Raw genomic sequence first — 12,165 nt, 5'->3', positions numbered from 1 at the left:
GGGACAGACTGTGTGTGTGGGTGATTGAGGAGCTGGTGTCTGAGAGTGGGACAGACTGTGTGTGTGGGTGATGGAGGAGCTGGTATCTGAGAGTGGGACAGACTGTGTGTGTGGGTGATGGAGGAGCTGGTATCTGAGAGTGGGACAGACTGTGTGTGGGGGTGATGGAGGAGCTGGTATCTGAGAGTGGGACAGACTGTGTGTGGGGGTGATGGAGGAGCTGGTATCTGAGAATGGGACAGACTGTGTGTGGGGGTGATGGAGGAGCTGGTATCTGAGAGTGGGACAGACTGTGTGTGGGGGTGATGGAGGAGCTGGTATCTGAGAGTGGGACAGACTGTGTGGGGGTGATGGAGGAGCTGGTGTCTGAGAGTGGGACAGAATGCAGTTGATGCCATTTGGGAATTCATTGCTTGCACAAAGTGAACTATGTGACCACCTGTCCCAGTTCTGTCTGTAAAGTGAACATCATTTCACAAGTTCCGTTTGTCCACTCTCCACTTTCCACTGTGCGGAGAAGATGAGCTGAACTCAGGGGATTGAGGATGAGAACGCATCCTCGCTGCCTGTTCAAAATCACTGATAACTTAATAAATGAGATCATGTTGGGACATTCTGTCACCCTGGAGATTTGAAGGTCTCTTTACACTAGTAAAGACAGATGGTTAAAACATGGAGTCCAAGACAAGAATGCCGACCAGACTAGCAGCACAGTGCTGTCTAGACAGTGCTGGGGCAGGAATCTCTCTGTTCATATACTTTCATGTCTGTTGATATCTACTGGTTCATTTAATCAAAAGCAAAATACTGCGAATGCTGGAAATCTGAAATAAAAACAGAAAGTGCAGTAGAAGCTCAGCTCAGTTTCAATCTTCCAGTTCTGACGAAAGGTCTTCGATCTGAAACGTTAACTCTGTTTCTTTCTCCACAGATGCTGCCTCACTTGCTGAGCTTCTTCAGCATTTTCTGATTTCCTATCTCCTGATTCATTTGCTTGCAGCTTTTCTCTGTTCCCAGTGTCGATAAGAATGGAGACAGATTGAACAGTTTAAACAGGAGGAGGGGGATAATTTAAATAAATATTTACAATTTCAAGAATTTGTTTTGACCTCTTCCCCCCACCCCCAGTTGTCCCCCCCTCCTCTTCAGTTTTGGAAACCCCATCATAGGAAGGAGTGCAATTCAATGAATAGTCTGCAGGGATTCCCTGGATTCAAGGATGAGAGGTTAGAGTTATGAAGAGAGGCTCAAAACAATAACGTTTTTTTCACTTGAACGGAGAAGATTAGGGGGAATTTGACAAAGGTTTTCAAGATTATGGAGGGTTTTGAGAGGAGAAATATTGAAAGTTTTTTCACTGGTTGGTGAATTGCCACAGACTGAGGATTCTCACTGGAAGAACAAAGTGGGGAAATGAGAAGAAATATTTTCACCCGGAGGCTTATTTGAACGGAATGTTTCACCACAAGGGGCTAGTGAGACAGAGACTATAACATCATTTAGGAGGGAAACGGATGAGGATTTAAAAAGACATAATGTAAAAGGAATGTGGGGAAAGGGCAGGAAAATGTCCGATGGGCCTAGTTCTCTGTCGGAAATTTTAAGATGCTTTGAAGGTGCTGAAGATGCTTTTAAGGAAATTTTAAGCTGCTTTGGGGGTAAACTTCCTGGGGTGTCATTCAGTCCCTCACCCAAATGGCCACTCGTCCTGTGTGTGAAAGCCTACATGGTGATTAAAAGCAGGCTATTGGACCATGGGGGATATCACAACTGAGCCTGATCCTGGTCTGTTAGCCCATGTCCACATCCAGGCAGTTTCCAGCAAGAGCTTTTTTCTTCAAATTCATTCTCGGAATGTGGGCGTCGCTGGCAAGACCAGCGTTTTTTTGCTCATCTCTAGTTGCCCTGAGAAGGTGATGGTGGGCTTTCTTCTTGATTTGATACAACTGATGGGCTTGCTAGGCAGAGGGCAGTTAAGAGTCAACCACGTTGTTGTGGGACTGGAGTCACAAATAGTCCAGTCTGGGTAAGGAGTAAGTTGGAGCCACTGATTAGGAGCAGGAAGCCTGGCTACGGTAATAGAGGGAGTCAAACCTAGCAAGAGAAGGGAATTCAGCAGAGGCGGAGAGAAAATTGGAGCCCTGCTAGGCCTCAATTTGTTCATTATATAAATTCCCAAAATAGCAACATATTTTCATTTGACAGGTTAAATATCTTTCTCTCCTTTTCTCTGTAGACACTGCTGAAATGTTTTTTGTGAGTGAGCCAAAATTAACAACAGAAAAAAAAATTCATTTACTTCAGATCAGGGGCTCAATCTGAGACTTGGACAACTCTTACTGCAGTGGGTAACGCCCACTGGTTATCCCCAAATTCCCAGTCTTGCTGTGTACAGCTAACTATGAGATATTGTTCATTTTAAAGGGCGTTGCACCAGTAAAATACTAAGGGATGGTTTAGTCAGCCTGACCCAGACAGTTTTCGAAATTGGGTTGAAGTAAAATGGACTGAGGTTTGGAAAGTTATCATATTCAAATTCTTTATCTCCAGCCGCTCGATGGCTTTGTGGGTAGACACATGGCAGTACTGAACCCTACAGAATAGGAAGATCCCACAGTCCATCCCAGGTTCAGCGGGCACGGGAGTTAAAATGGGCCTCCGTCCCCCCCTGGGCTACAGAGGGGATGAGTCAGCCGAGGTTCAGAAGGTCATGAGTTCGAGCCCCACTCCAGAAACTTGAGCACAATAACCAGGCTGACACTCCCAGTGCAGTACTGAGGGAGTGCTGCACTGTCGGAGGTGCCGTCCTTCAGACGAGACGTTAAACCAAGGCCCGTCTACCCTCTCAGGTGGACGTAAAAGATCCCACGGCCACTATTTTGAAGAAGAGCAAGGGAGTTCTCCCCGGTGTCCTGGGCAATGTTTATCCCTCAACCAACATCACTAAAAACAGATTATCTGGTCATTATCACATTACTGTTTGTGGGATCTTGCTGTGCATGAATTGGCTGCTGTGTTTCCTACATTACAATGATGACTGTACTTCATTGGCTGTAAAGCACTTTGGGATGTCCTGAGGTCGTGAAAGGTGCTATATAAATGCAAATTCTTTCTTTTTCTTTCCAATCACTTTCCAGTGCTGGGAAGGAGACTATCAGGTGAGGATAGCATGTTCTGGGCTGCAGTGCCTCCCCGATGGCCTACTGACGCTTACTGTTTAGGTGCAAATATGAAGAGGGGCCTTCATAGCAGAATTTTACCACAGCAAGAAGCCACGCCTTAAGGAGAGGAGGGGAAAAAGATGAGGGTAGGGTGGAGGGGGCTGGTGGATGAAGGTGGGATTGTTTTTGGAGGAAAATGTTTCAGAAGCTTGTTGCGTTTCTTCAATTGCTGTACTGGGGAGTTTTCTTCAATCGTCCCTCCCAGCCTTTCCCTCCTTGTTCCCACTTCTCTCCCTCCCCTACCTCAGCACGCTCTGGCCCAACACCCACCCCCTCCCAATAGGCCATATGGAGTAACTCATCGAGCACAGACGTTATATCAGCTTTCGAGACACGCGAGTGATGAGATTAGCATTTGTATTGTTTCTTTCACCAAGATGAAAATGTGAGTTTGGGAGACAGATTGCCTGAAGTTCATTATTGCCATTCCATTTGCTTCTTAGCCATGCTCGATTGCACGATAGCCTCCTGCATCAGCACAGGTCATCTTGGCCTGTATAATGAAGCTGAGTTAAGATCCCATTTTAGTTACTTGTTCTTCCCTTGATCCTCCAAATATGGGGATCGGGCGGGAAAGTGGAGTTGAGGTCGAAGATCAGCCATGATCTGATTGAATGGCGGGGCAGGCTCGAGGGGCCGAATGGACTACTCCTGCTCCTATTTCTTATGTTCTTATATCCCAAGCTCCTCCTCCTCCTCCTCGCTGTATTCTCACTGTGTTGAATTCGAGACTCATCGCACTGCCTCCTACTCTAAATTGTCTCCCTAATCAATTTACCTCCTCTCATTCTCTGCTCTTTCGCCTTTGGTGCTGTCCTGAACAATGGGCCTTGACCCTTCTCCTAGGTTTCTCGATAAGAATAATTAAAAAGCCACTAGCAGAAGCCTGGGGAGAGGAGGAAGGCTCTTCTAAATGGCCTAGTGCCTGAAAAGGAAGACTTTTTTTTTGTATGAAACCCTGACAATTGCTTGGAACTGAAATACACAAACCTTTCAGCAGCTGATTGAATCGCAATAATGGACTTCTTGACAAATTGGGCGATCAGCTTGGAAGATTGATGGACTTGACCTATGACCTTGTTCTTCAGTCACCCTCCCGGCCTATCCTCAGTCTGCTGATGCTGGTCACATGACATGCAGTGTCCATAGTGACTTCATTCCATCGGCTCGAGGCAAAGACCGACTGACAAAAAAAATTACATCCTGGAGATCAGCAGCTGTGTGAAGGTGCGGCCTTCAATGAAGGCTTCAACAAAAATTTGTTACACTTTACTAATTAGTGTGAATACGTTTTGAATTCTGACCCCTGCACAATACGGGCGACAGGGAGAGGCAGATGGGCAAGGGGACTTTTCTTCTTTGTTTTCTCTTAGTATCCCACCCACCCACCCCCTCGTCTCATGAAAGTATCGCCTCTTGCTGGAGTATGGGTTCCACTGCCGCTGACCGCCCTTTGCTACTCCACCCGAGCGGCCACTCTTTGTGCGGGGGTCTGGGCAGTGAGTGGTGGTGAGCTGTTCAACCATGAGGGAGTCACAGCCAAGCTCAATCCTGTCCTTCCACCATGTCCGCACACACTTTCCAGTGGGGGGGGGGGGGTGGGGGGGCGGTCACTGCATGGTGGTCGAGAGTGGGAACTCTGGCTGATCATTTGCCCCGAGATCAGGAGCCTTGAGGCCAATTTAGAAGGGCTAGTGCTGCCCCCCCACCTCACCCACTGAGATCAGCTAAGTCAACATAGAAAGGGGATTGAGGAGAAGATAGTTCCAGAGGGAAGTGCGACTGACACTATGTACACATGTACACGGCACTATTGGAAGAGCAGGGGAGTTCTCCCCGGTGTTTTGGCCAATAATCAATCCCTCAACCAACACCTGAAGCAGATTATCTGGTCATTTATTTCATTGCTGTTTGTGGGATCTTGCTGTGCACAAATTGGCTGCCGCGTTTCCTACGTCACAACGGTGACTGCACTTCAAAAAGCACTTCATTGGCTGTAAAGCACTTTGAGACGCCCACCCGAGAGGGCAGACGGGGCCTCGGTTTAACGTCTCATCCGAAAGACGGCGCCTCCGACAGTGCAGCACTCCCTCAGTATCAGCCTAGGGTGCTCCAGTATCTGGACAGGGACTTGAACCTACAGCCTTGGGGAGGGCCACCCACTGAGCAACGGCTGACACTAGAAGGTGAGGAGTTCCACTGATGGAACCTGGGACTTTGCTGGGCGGTGCATTCACTCACCGAGCCACTGTGGAAATCATATTTCAGTCTTATTCCCCCGAAACATCCAACTCAGCAAAACTGTATCATTATGTGTCAATAAATTATTCCTACATTACAACAGTGAGTACACTTCAAAAGTGTGTCATTGGCTGTAAAGCGTTTTGGGACGTCCTGAGGCCATGAAAGGCACTGTATAAATGCAAGTTCTTTTCTTTTCAGGGAGTGGCTGTAGTTTTCATATTGATCAGTTTGTGTTTGTTTGACCGTCCCATATCTAATAATGTCTTTTTTTCTCCCTGTTCTCCCACCACCCCCTCAGAATAGTCTGAGGCGACAAGAACTCGCCTTCCTCACCCCTCTCCAGCAACTGGAGAGACAGGTCAATGACCTGCGACTGGATGGGACCCAAACATCTGGCGGGGAGCCGGAGATTGACAGCCGCCCAAGCTCGGGTAAGACACGGCCGGGGAGACGGAGAGGGGGGAGATGGTGGAAGATGGGGAAAAGGGGGAGACGGAGAGGGGGGAGATGGTGGAAGATGGGGAAAAGGGGGAGACGGAGAGGGGGAAATGGTGGAAGATGGGGAAAAGGGGGAGACGGAGATGGGGGAGATGGTGGAAGATGGCGAAAAGGGGGGGAGGGAGATGGGGGGTGGATTGAGTGTTCCTTGTCCGTGGAAATTCAAATGTGTTTGAGTGATTCGGGGATTTTTGAGCCAAGGATAGAGAACTGAATTCCTCTCAAACAGAATGTCATGTCTTTCGTTTATCTTGTTACATTTCTTTCTAACTCTTTGGCCAGACTGCAGTTTCCATAAACAGACAGAATATCTAATGAACTGTAGCGCTGGTTTAACAATCAACACTGAATTGCACACAATTGCCTACTGGAGAATATATGTGATGCCTGCCAACTATCTTCCAGCACCTTTGAAGGTGGAAAACACCACATGCCTTGACCGATGGTAACAGATTAAATCTACTTGGTTAGATTTATTTCCAAGTGAAATAATATATAGAAGCAAAAAAGACACGGTAAAGTCTCAATCCAGGCCAATAACCAAAGTTACTCAGTGCGTCCAACCTGACAAATGTGGAACTTCACGGATGGAAAATTACGAGCAGCACCCGCCATTTCCTGGAAATGTGAGACCAGCAGATGGGACTCCCTGTCAGTAGCAGGCGTTCAACAAATTGTCCCTAATATGTGAACAGAAAATGCTGAAAATACTTAGCACATCTGTCTGGATCTGTAAAGAGAAAAGATAGGTTAATGTTCCAGATGTTCATGTTAGAGATGCATAATGTTCCAAGTCAGAGGTTTGAGGTCAGTTTGGGGGCAAAGTTTGATTTCTTTGCCCTTGGGTTATTCCTGATAGATTTTCCCTTATCAGTTTCCACTGAAATGTATTTGAATTTTTTACCCACTTAGTTCTGAGCTTTTAAATGTTTCTCTGTCTGTCTGCCTCCCTCAGTAATAGTATCTTTGCTTCTGTCTGTGTGTGTCTCTTTCTAGTTGCATCATGTCTTTTTCTGTCTCTCTCTATTCTTGTCCCTCTCTCTTTCTTTCTCTCTCTATCTCCAGCTTTTTCCCTCTCCACCTCTCTCTGTTCCTTTCCTGTTGTATTTGTGTCTGTTTCTATCTTTGCATATCTCCCCTTCTGAGTGTTTCTGTGCATCTTTCTATCTATCTTGGGCTGTCCTTGCCCCTCCCTCTCTCTCCCTGTTTCTGAGCACAAATCTCTGTCCCTTTTGTTTTAAACCTAAACAAAAGCCCTCACTGATTGAATTATTTCACAAAGCATCTCAGTGACGGCCCTGGGCACTCGATGTCACTCTGAGGCACACACGTGCATTTCAGTTGGCAGCAGCAAAGCCAATCTATGAAAAAGGTCATTACTGCCTCTGCTTCTGTCTTAATATGTTGTGTTAGAGTCGGTGATCACAGGATGTCATGGTGCCAATACCTGGATGATAATTGACCGAGTGTGCTACAAACCAAATAGGAGTCAGCCTAAAAGTCCCCTCAACTTTCTCAATCCTAACAACACTCGCTGTGTTTCCAGAGTAAGGTTTTCATTTTTTAGTTTTCTCTGCTTGTTCTCGGATGTGAGCGATGCTGACAAGACCTGATTTATTGCTGATCCATCGTTGCCCTGCGGAGATGCGCCTTCTATTAAGAAAGACTTGCATTTCTATCGCGTTTTTCATGACTTCAGGACGTCCCAAACGCTTTACAGCTACTGAAGTACTTTTGAAGTGTCGTCACTGTTGTAATTTAGGAAACGGGGCAGCCAATTTGTGCACAGCAAGATCCCACAAACAGTGATATGACAATGATTAGATAATCTGTTTTATTGATGTTGGTTGAGGGATAAATATTGGCCCAGGACACTGGGGAGAACTCCCCTGCTCTTCTTCGAAATAGCGGCCGTGGGATCTTTTACTTCCACCTGAGAGGGCAGACGGGGCCTCGGTTTAACGTCTCATCCGAAAAACGGATACTGCTTCATAGCAATTGTTTGTACAACTGAGTGGCTTGCTGGGTGACTTCAGAGGGGATGAAGAGTTAATTACAGAGTCAGCTAAACCAGGTCTGGGGTGGTCCTTTCCCTTCCCTGAAGGACATTAGTGAACCAGTTGGGTTCTTCAACAACCCCAGCAAATTTCATGGTCATTTTTCCAGTGCCTTTCCAAAAATTACCACATTTATTGAATTCATTCACATAACTTTCACGGTGGCGATTAAACACACGGCCTCTGGGTTGCTAGTTCAGCATTGTAATCGCTACGACCGCCTGCTTTTCTATCTGGCTCAAGCTCACAATCTCATGCCAATAGGGGCTGTGCCAATCTGCTCAGCCCTTGCCTTGCATACTCTTGCTGGAGGGCAAATGAAGGCAATGGAGGACAGGCTATCCCAGCATCCTTAGCGGTACTAAAAGCCCTCTATTAAAATGAAAGGCAAATTGTACAGCCCTGTATACTATGAAGAAAGATAAGAAAAAGATAAGAGAAGAATATATTAATGCTGCTTGTCCATCCCTTGGAGGTCATGCGACAGGTGGCCACTCCTTGCAATTGATGACGTGTTGACGCTTTTAACCATGTTTATACTCTTGAGATTGGAAAGCTCAGACTGAGCATTTGTTGGTAGCTCTGTCTTTCTACTCAACTCTTTCTGACTGGCCTCCTTTACTCCACTAATAAGCCGGACAAATGAGCTCTTTCACAGTGCACGAGTTTCTGGCCCAATAGATTTACCAGAATGGTACAAGGGATGAGGGACTTCAGTTATGTGGAGTGACTGGAGAAGCTGGGATTGTTCTCCTTGGAGCAGAGAAGGTTAAGGGGAGATTTAATAGAGATGTTCAAAATCATGAGGGGTTTTGATAGACTAAAAAAAATGAGGAAAAACTGTTTCCAGTGGCAGGAGGGTCGGTAACCAGAGGACACAGATTTAAGATAATTGGCAAAAGACCCGGAGGGGAGAGGAGGATAAATTTTTTTTACGCAGCGAGTTGTTCTGATCTGGAATGCGCTGCCTGAAAGGGCGGTGGAAGCAGATTCAATAATAACTTTCAAAAAGGGAATTGGATAAATACCTGAAAAGAAAAAATTTGCAGGGCTATGGGGAAAGAGCAGGGAGAGTGGGACTAATTGGATAGCTCTTTCAAAGAGCCAGTACAGGCACAATGGGCTGAATGGCCTCCTTCTGTGCTGTACGATTCTGTGATTCCATGATTCTAGCAGCCATGTCTTGTCCAGGGCCTGTCACGACCACTCTCCTCCTCAGAAGAAGAACAACCCCAAACTGCACTCCGCAGAGGAGCAGGGGTTGTCCCCAACTTGTGGCTCGAACACTTGATCTGACCCAAGAAGCCAATTCTGTATACGTTTATCTCCCTTTTCTCTCTGGACCGTCCTGTTTGAATTTCATGGGCCTGGAGTTTTGGGATGTTTTGAATGCTGTTGTCTCATTAGAATCATAGAATCATAGACGTTTACAACATGGAAACAGGCCCTTCGGCCCAACATGTCCATGTCGCCCAGTTTATACCACTAAGCTAGTCCCAATTGCCTGCACTTGGCCCATATCCCTCTATACCCATCTTACCCATGTAACTGTCCAAATGCTTTTTAAAAGACAAAATTGTACCCGCCTCTACTACTGCCTCTGGCAGCTCGTTCCAGACACTCACCACCCTTTGAGTGAAAAAATTGCCCCTCTGGACCCTTTTGTATCTCTCCCCTCTCACCTTAAATCTATGCCCCCTCGTTATAGACTCCCCTACCTTTGGGAAAAGATTTTGACGATCTACCTTATCTATGCCCCTCATTATTTTATAGACTTCTATAAGATCACCCCTAAACCTCCTACTCTCCAGGGAAAAAAGTCTCAGTCTATCCAACCTGTCAAACCATCAAGTCCCGGTAGCATCCTAGTAAATCTTTTCTGCACTCTTTCTAGTTTAATAATATCCTTTCTATAATAGGGTGACCAGAACTGTACACAGTATTCCAAGTGTGGCCTTACGAATGTCTTGTACAACTTCAACAAGACATCCCAACTCCTGTATTCAATGTTCTGACCAATGAAACCAAGCATGCCGAATGCCTTCTTCACCACCCTATCCACCTGTGACTCATTGTTGGGTCAATCCAAAATCAGAGCACCAAGATCAGCGAGTAACAGCAGCTTGAGAGAGATGGGAATTAGTGGAATCGTTTAAGCTTTTACCTGTGGCTTAAGTTTCCCCTGGAGACAAACATATCAAACACCTGCATTGCGAAGGGTCTAGAATATTCTGTTCAGGACACCCCCTCCCCAGACCTCTCGAGGTGTTATACAGTGACAGACCTGTCCCCACCAGTACTGTACCCCAATATCACACAGTGACAGACCTGTACCCACCAGTACTGTACCCCAATATCACACAGTGACAGACCTGTACCCACCAGTACTGTACCCCAATATCACACAGTGACAGACCTGTACCCACCAGTACTGTACCCCAATATCACACAGTGACAGACCTGTACCCACCAGTACTGTACCCCCGTGTTATACAGTGACAGACCTGTACCCCCCAGTACTGTCCCCCAGTGTTATACAGGGACAGACCTGTACCCACCAGTACTGTCCCCCAGTGTTATACAGTGACAGACCTGTACCCACCAGTACTGTACCCCAGTGTTATACAGTGACAGACCTGTACCCACCAGTACTGTACCCCAGTGTTATACAGTGACAGACCTGTCCCCACCAGTACTGTACCCCAGTGTTATACAGTGACAGACCTGTACCCACCAGTACTGTACCCCAGTGTTATACAGTGACAGACCTGTACCCACCAGTACTGTACCCCAGTGTTATACAGTGACAGACCTGTACCCACCAGTACTGTACCCCAGTGTTATGCAGCTTAATATACTCTCTATGGACACAACCCAAGTTTGGATGAACACCTTCTTTTGTTGGTGGCTATTGGCTGTTTTTGTACAATTCTAGGAGACAAGGTACACAAAGTTCACAGGCCTGCCGTTCGGTTTTACTGAAATCCTGGAGCCAAGACTGGCGAATGTTTGAGCCACACCCTAACGTTATGATTTTTCCCCCCTCCCCTTTCCTTCTTTTCTCTCCCCCCTCCTCCGCTCCTTCCTGCAGGCTTCTATGAGCTGAGTGAAGGCCCATCCCCGGCTCTGTCCGATTCCTCAGCCTCCATCTTTGCCGAATGCTTTTCCAACTTTCAGTCTGTCGCATGCAACTATTCCCGGATTGGCCTGGCTGATGCTCGCATTAATTATGCAAACGAACGCCCCAAATCTTTAGGTAGGTGTCGACCAGCTGATGCCCCAGGAGTAGACTCTGATCGTGCAGTGATCGGGGAGCATTTCCAAAGGGTGTTTAAATTAACAGCCCCGCCCGACAACTAGACGAATATCAAAAGCTCTGCACCTCCACTTCATAGAATCATACAGCACAGAAGGAGGCTATTCGGCCCATCAGGCCTGTTCCATCATTCAATTAGATCAGGATTGATCTGTATCTTAACTCCATCTACCCGCCTTGGTTCCATATCCCTTAATATCCTTACCCAACAAAAATCTATCAGGGGGTAAAAGCTGGCACCTGGTTTAGGACTTGGCAGAAGGGAAACTCCTTGAGCCGATGAACAGGGGGAAGATACAGTATCGTGTTCCTAACACACCGATACCCGCTGGTGTAATGAGCACGGCCTCTGGCTTCCCAACTAACACAAAAAGCATGTAACACCCTCCAACCCCAACCCCCCCACCGTAACATTCCCTCTCGATGTAACACACCCCCCAGGAGCTTTACTCTAACCCGTGCTGTACCTGCCCTGGGAGTGTTTGATGGGACAGTGTAGAGGGAGCTTTACTCTGTATCTAACCCTGTACCTGCCCTGGGAGTGTTTGATGGGACAGTGTAGAGGGAGCTTTACTCTGTATCTAACCCTGTACCTGCCTGGGAGTGTTTGATGGGACAGTGTAGAGGGAGCTTTACTCTGTATCTAACCCGTGCTGTACCTGCCCTGGGAATGTTTGATGGGACAGTGTAGAGGGAGCTTTACTCTGTATCTAACCCGTGCTGTACCTGCCCTGGGAGTGTTTGATGGGACAGTGTAGAGGGAGCTTTACTCTGTATCTAACCCTGTACCTGCCCTGGGAGTGTTTGATGGGACAGTGTAGAGGGAGCT

At 47.0% G+C, this 12,165-nt stretch overlaps 1 protein-coding gene across 3 annotated transcripts in view; it reads left to right on the top strand.

Annotated features, from left to right (window-relative positions):
* Nucleotides 1-12,165, top strand: part of LOC137305887 (dapper 1-like) — a 48,974-nt gene that overhangs the window by 30,854 nt on the left and 5,955 nt on the right. The window contains exons 2-3 of one of the 3 annotated variants that reach the window (XM_067974823.1): nucleotides 5,764-5,896; nucleotides 11,112-11,276. In XM_067974823.1, the coding sequence (XP_067830924.1) occupies nucleotides 5,764-5,896; nucleotides 11,112-11,276 (298 nt within the window). The remainder of the gene's footprint in view (nucleotides 1-5,763; nucleotides 5,897-11,111; nucleotides 11,277-12,165) is intronic. The other 2 variants (XM_067974825.1, XM_067974824.1) reach the window with 2 other exon arrangements.

The sequence above is a fragment of the Heptranchias perlo genome, chromosome 41, assembly GCF_035084215.1.
Source record: "Heptranchias perlo isolate sHepPer1 chromosome 41, sHepPer1.hap1, whole genome shotgun sequence".
Lineage (NCBI taxonomy): Eukaryota > Metazoa > Chordata > Chondrichthyes > Hexanchiformes > Hexanchidae > Heptranchias > Heptranchias perlo.
Note: the sequence above shows the minus strand (reverse complement) of the source record. Positions and strands in the feature narration are given on the sequence as shown.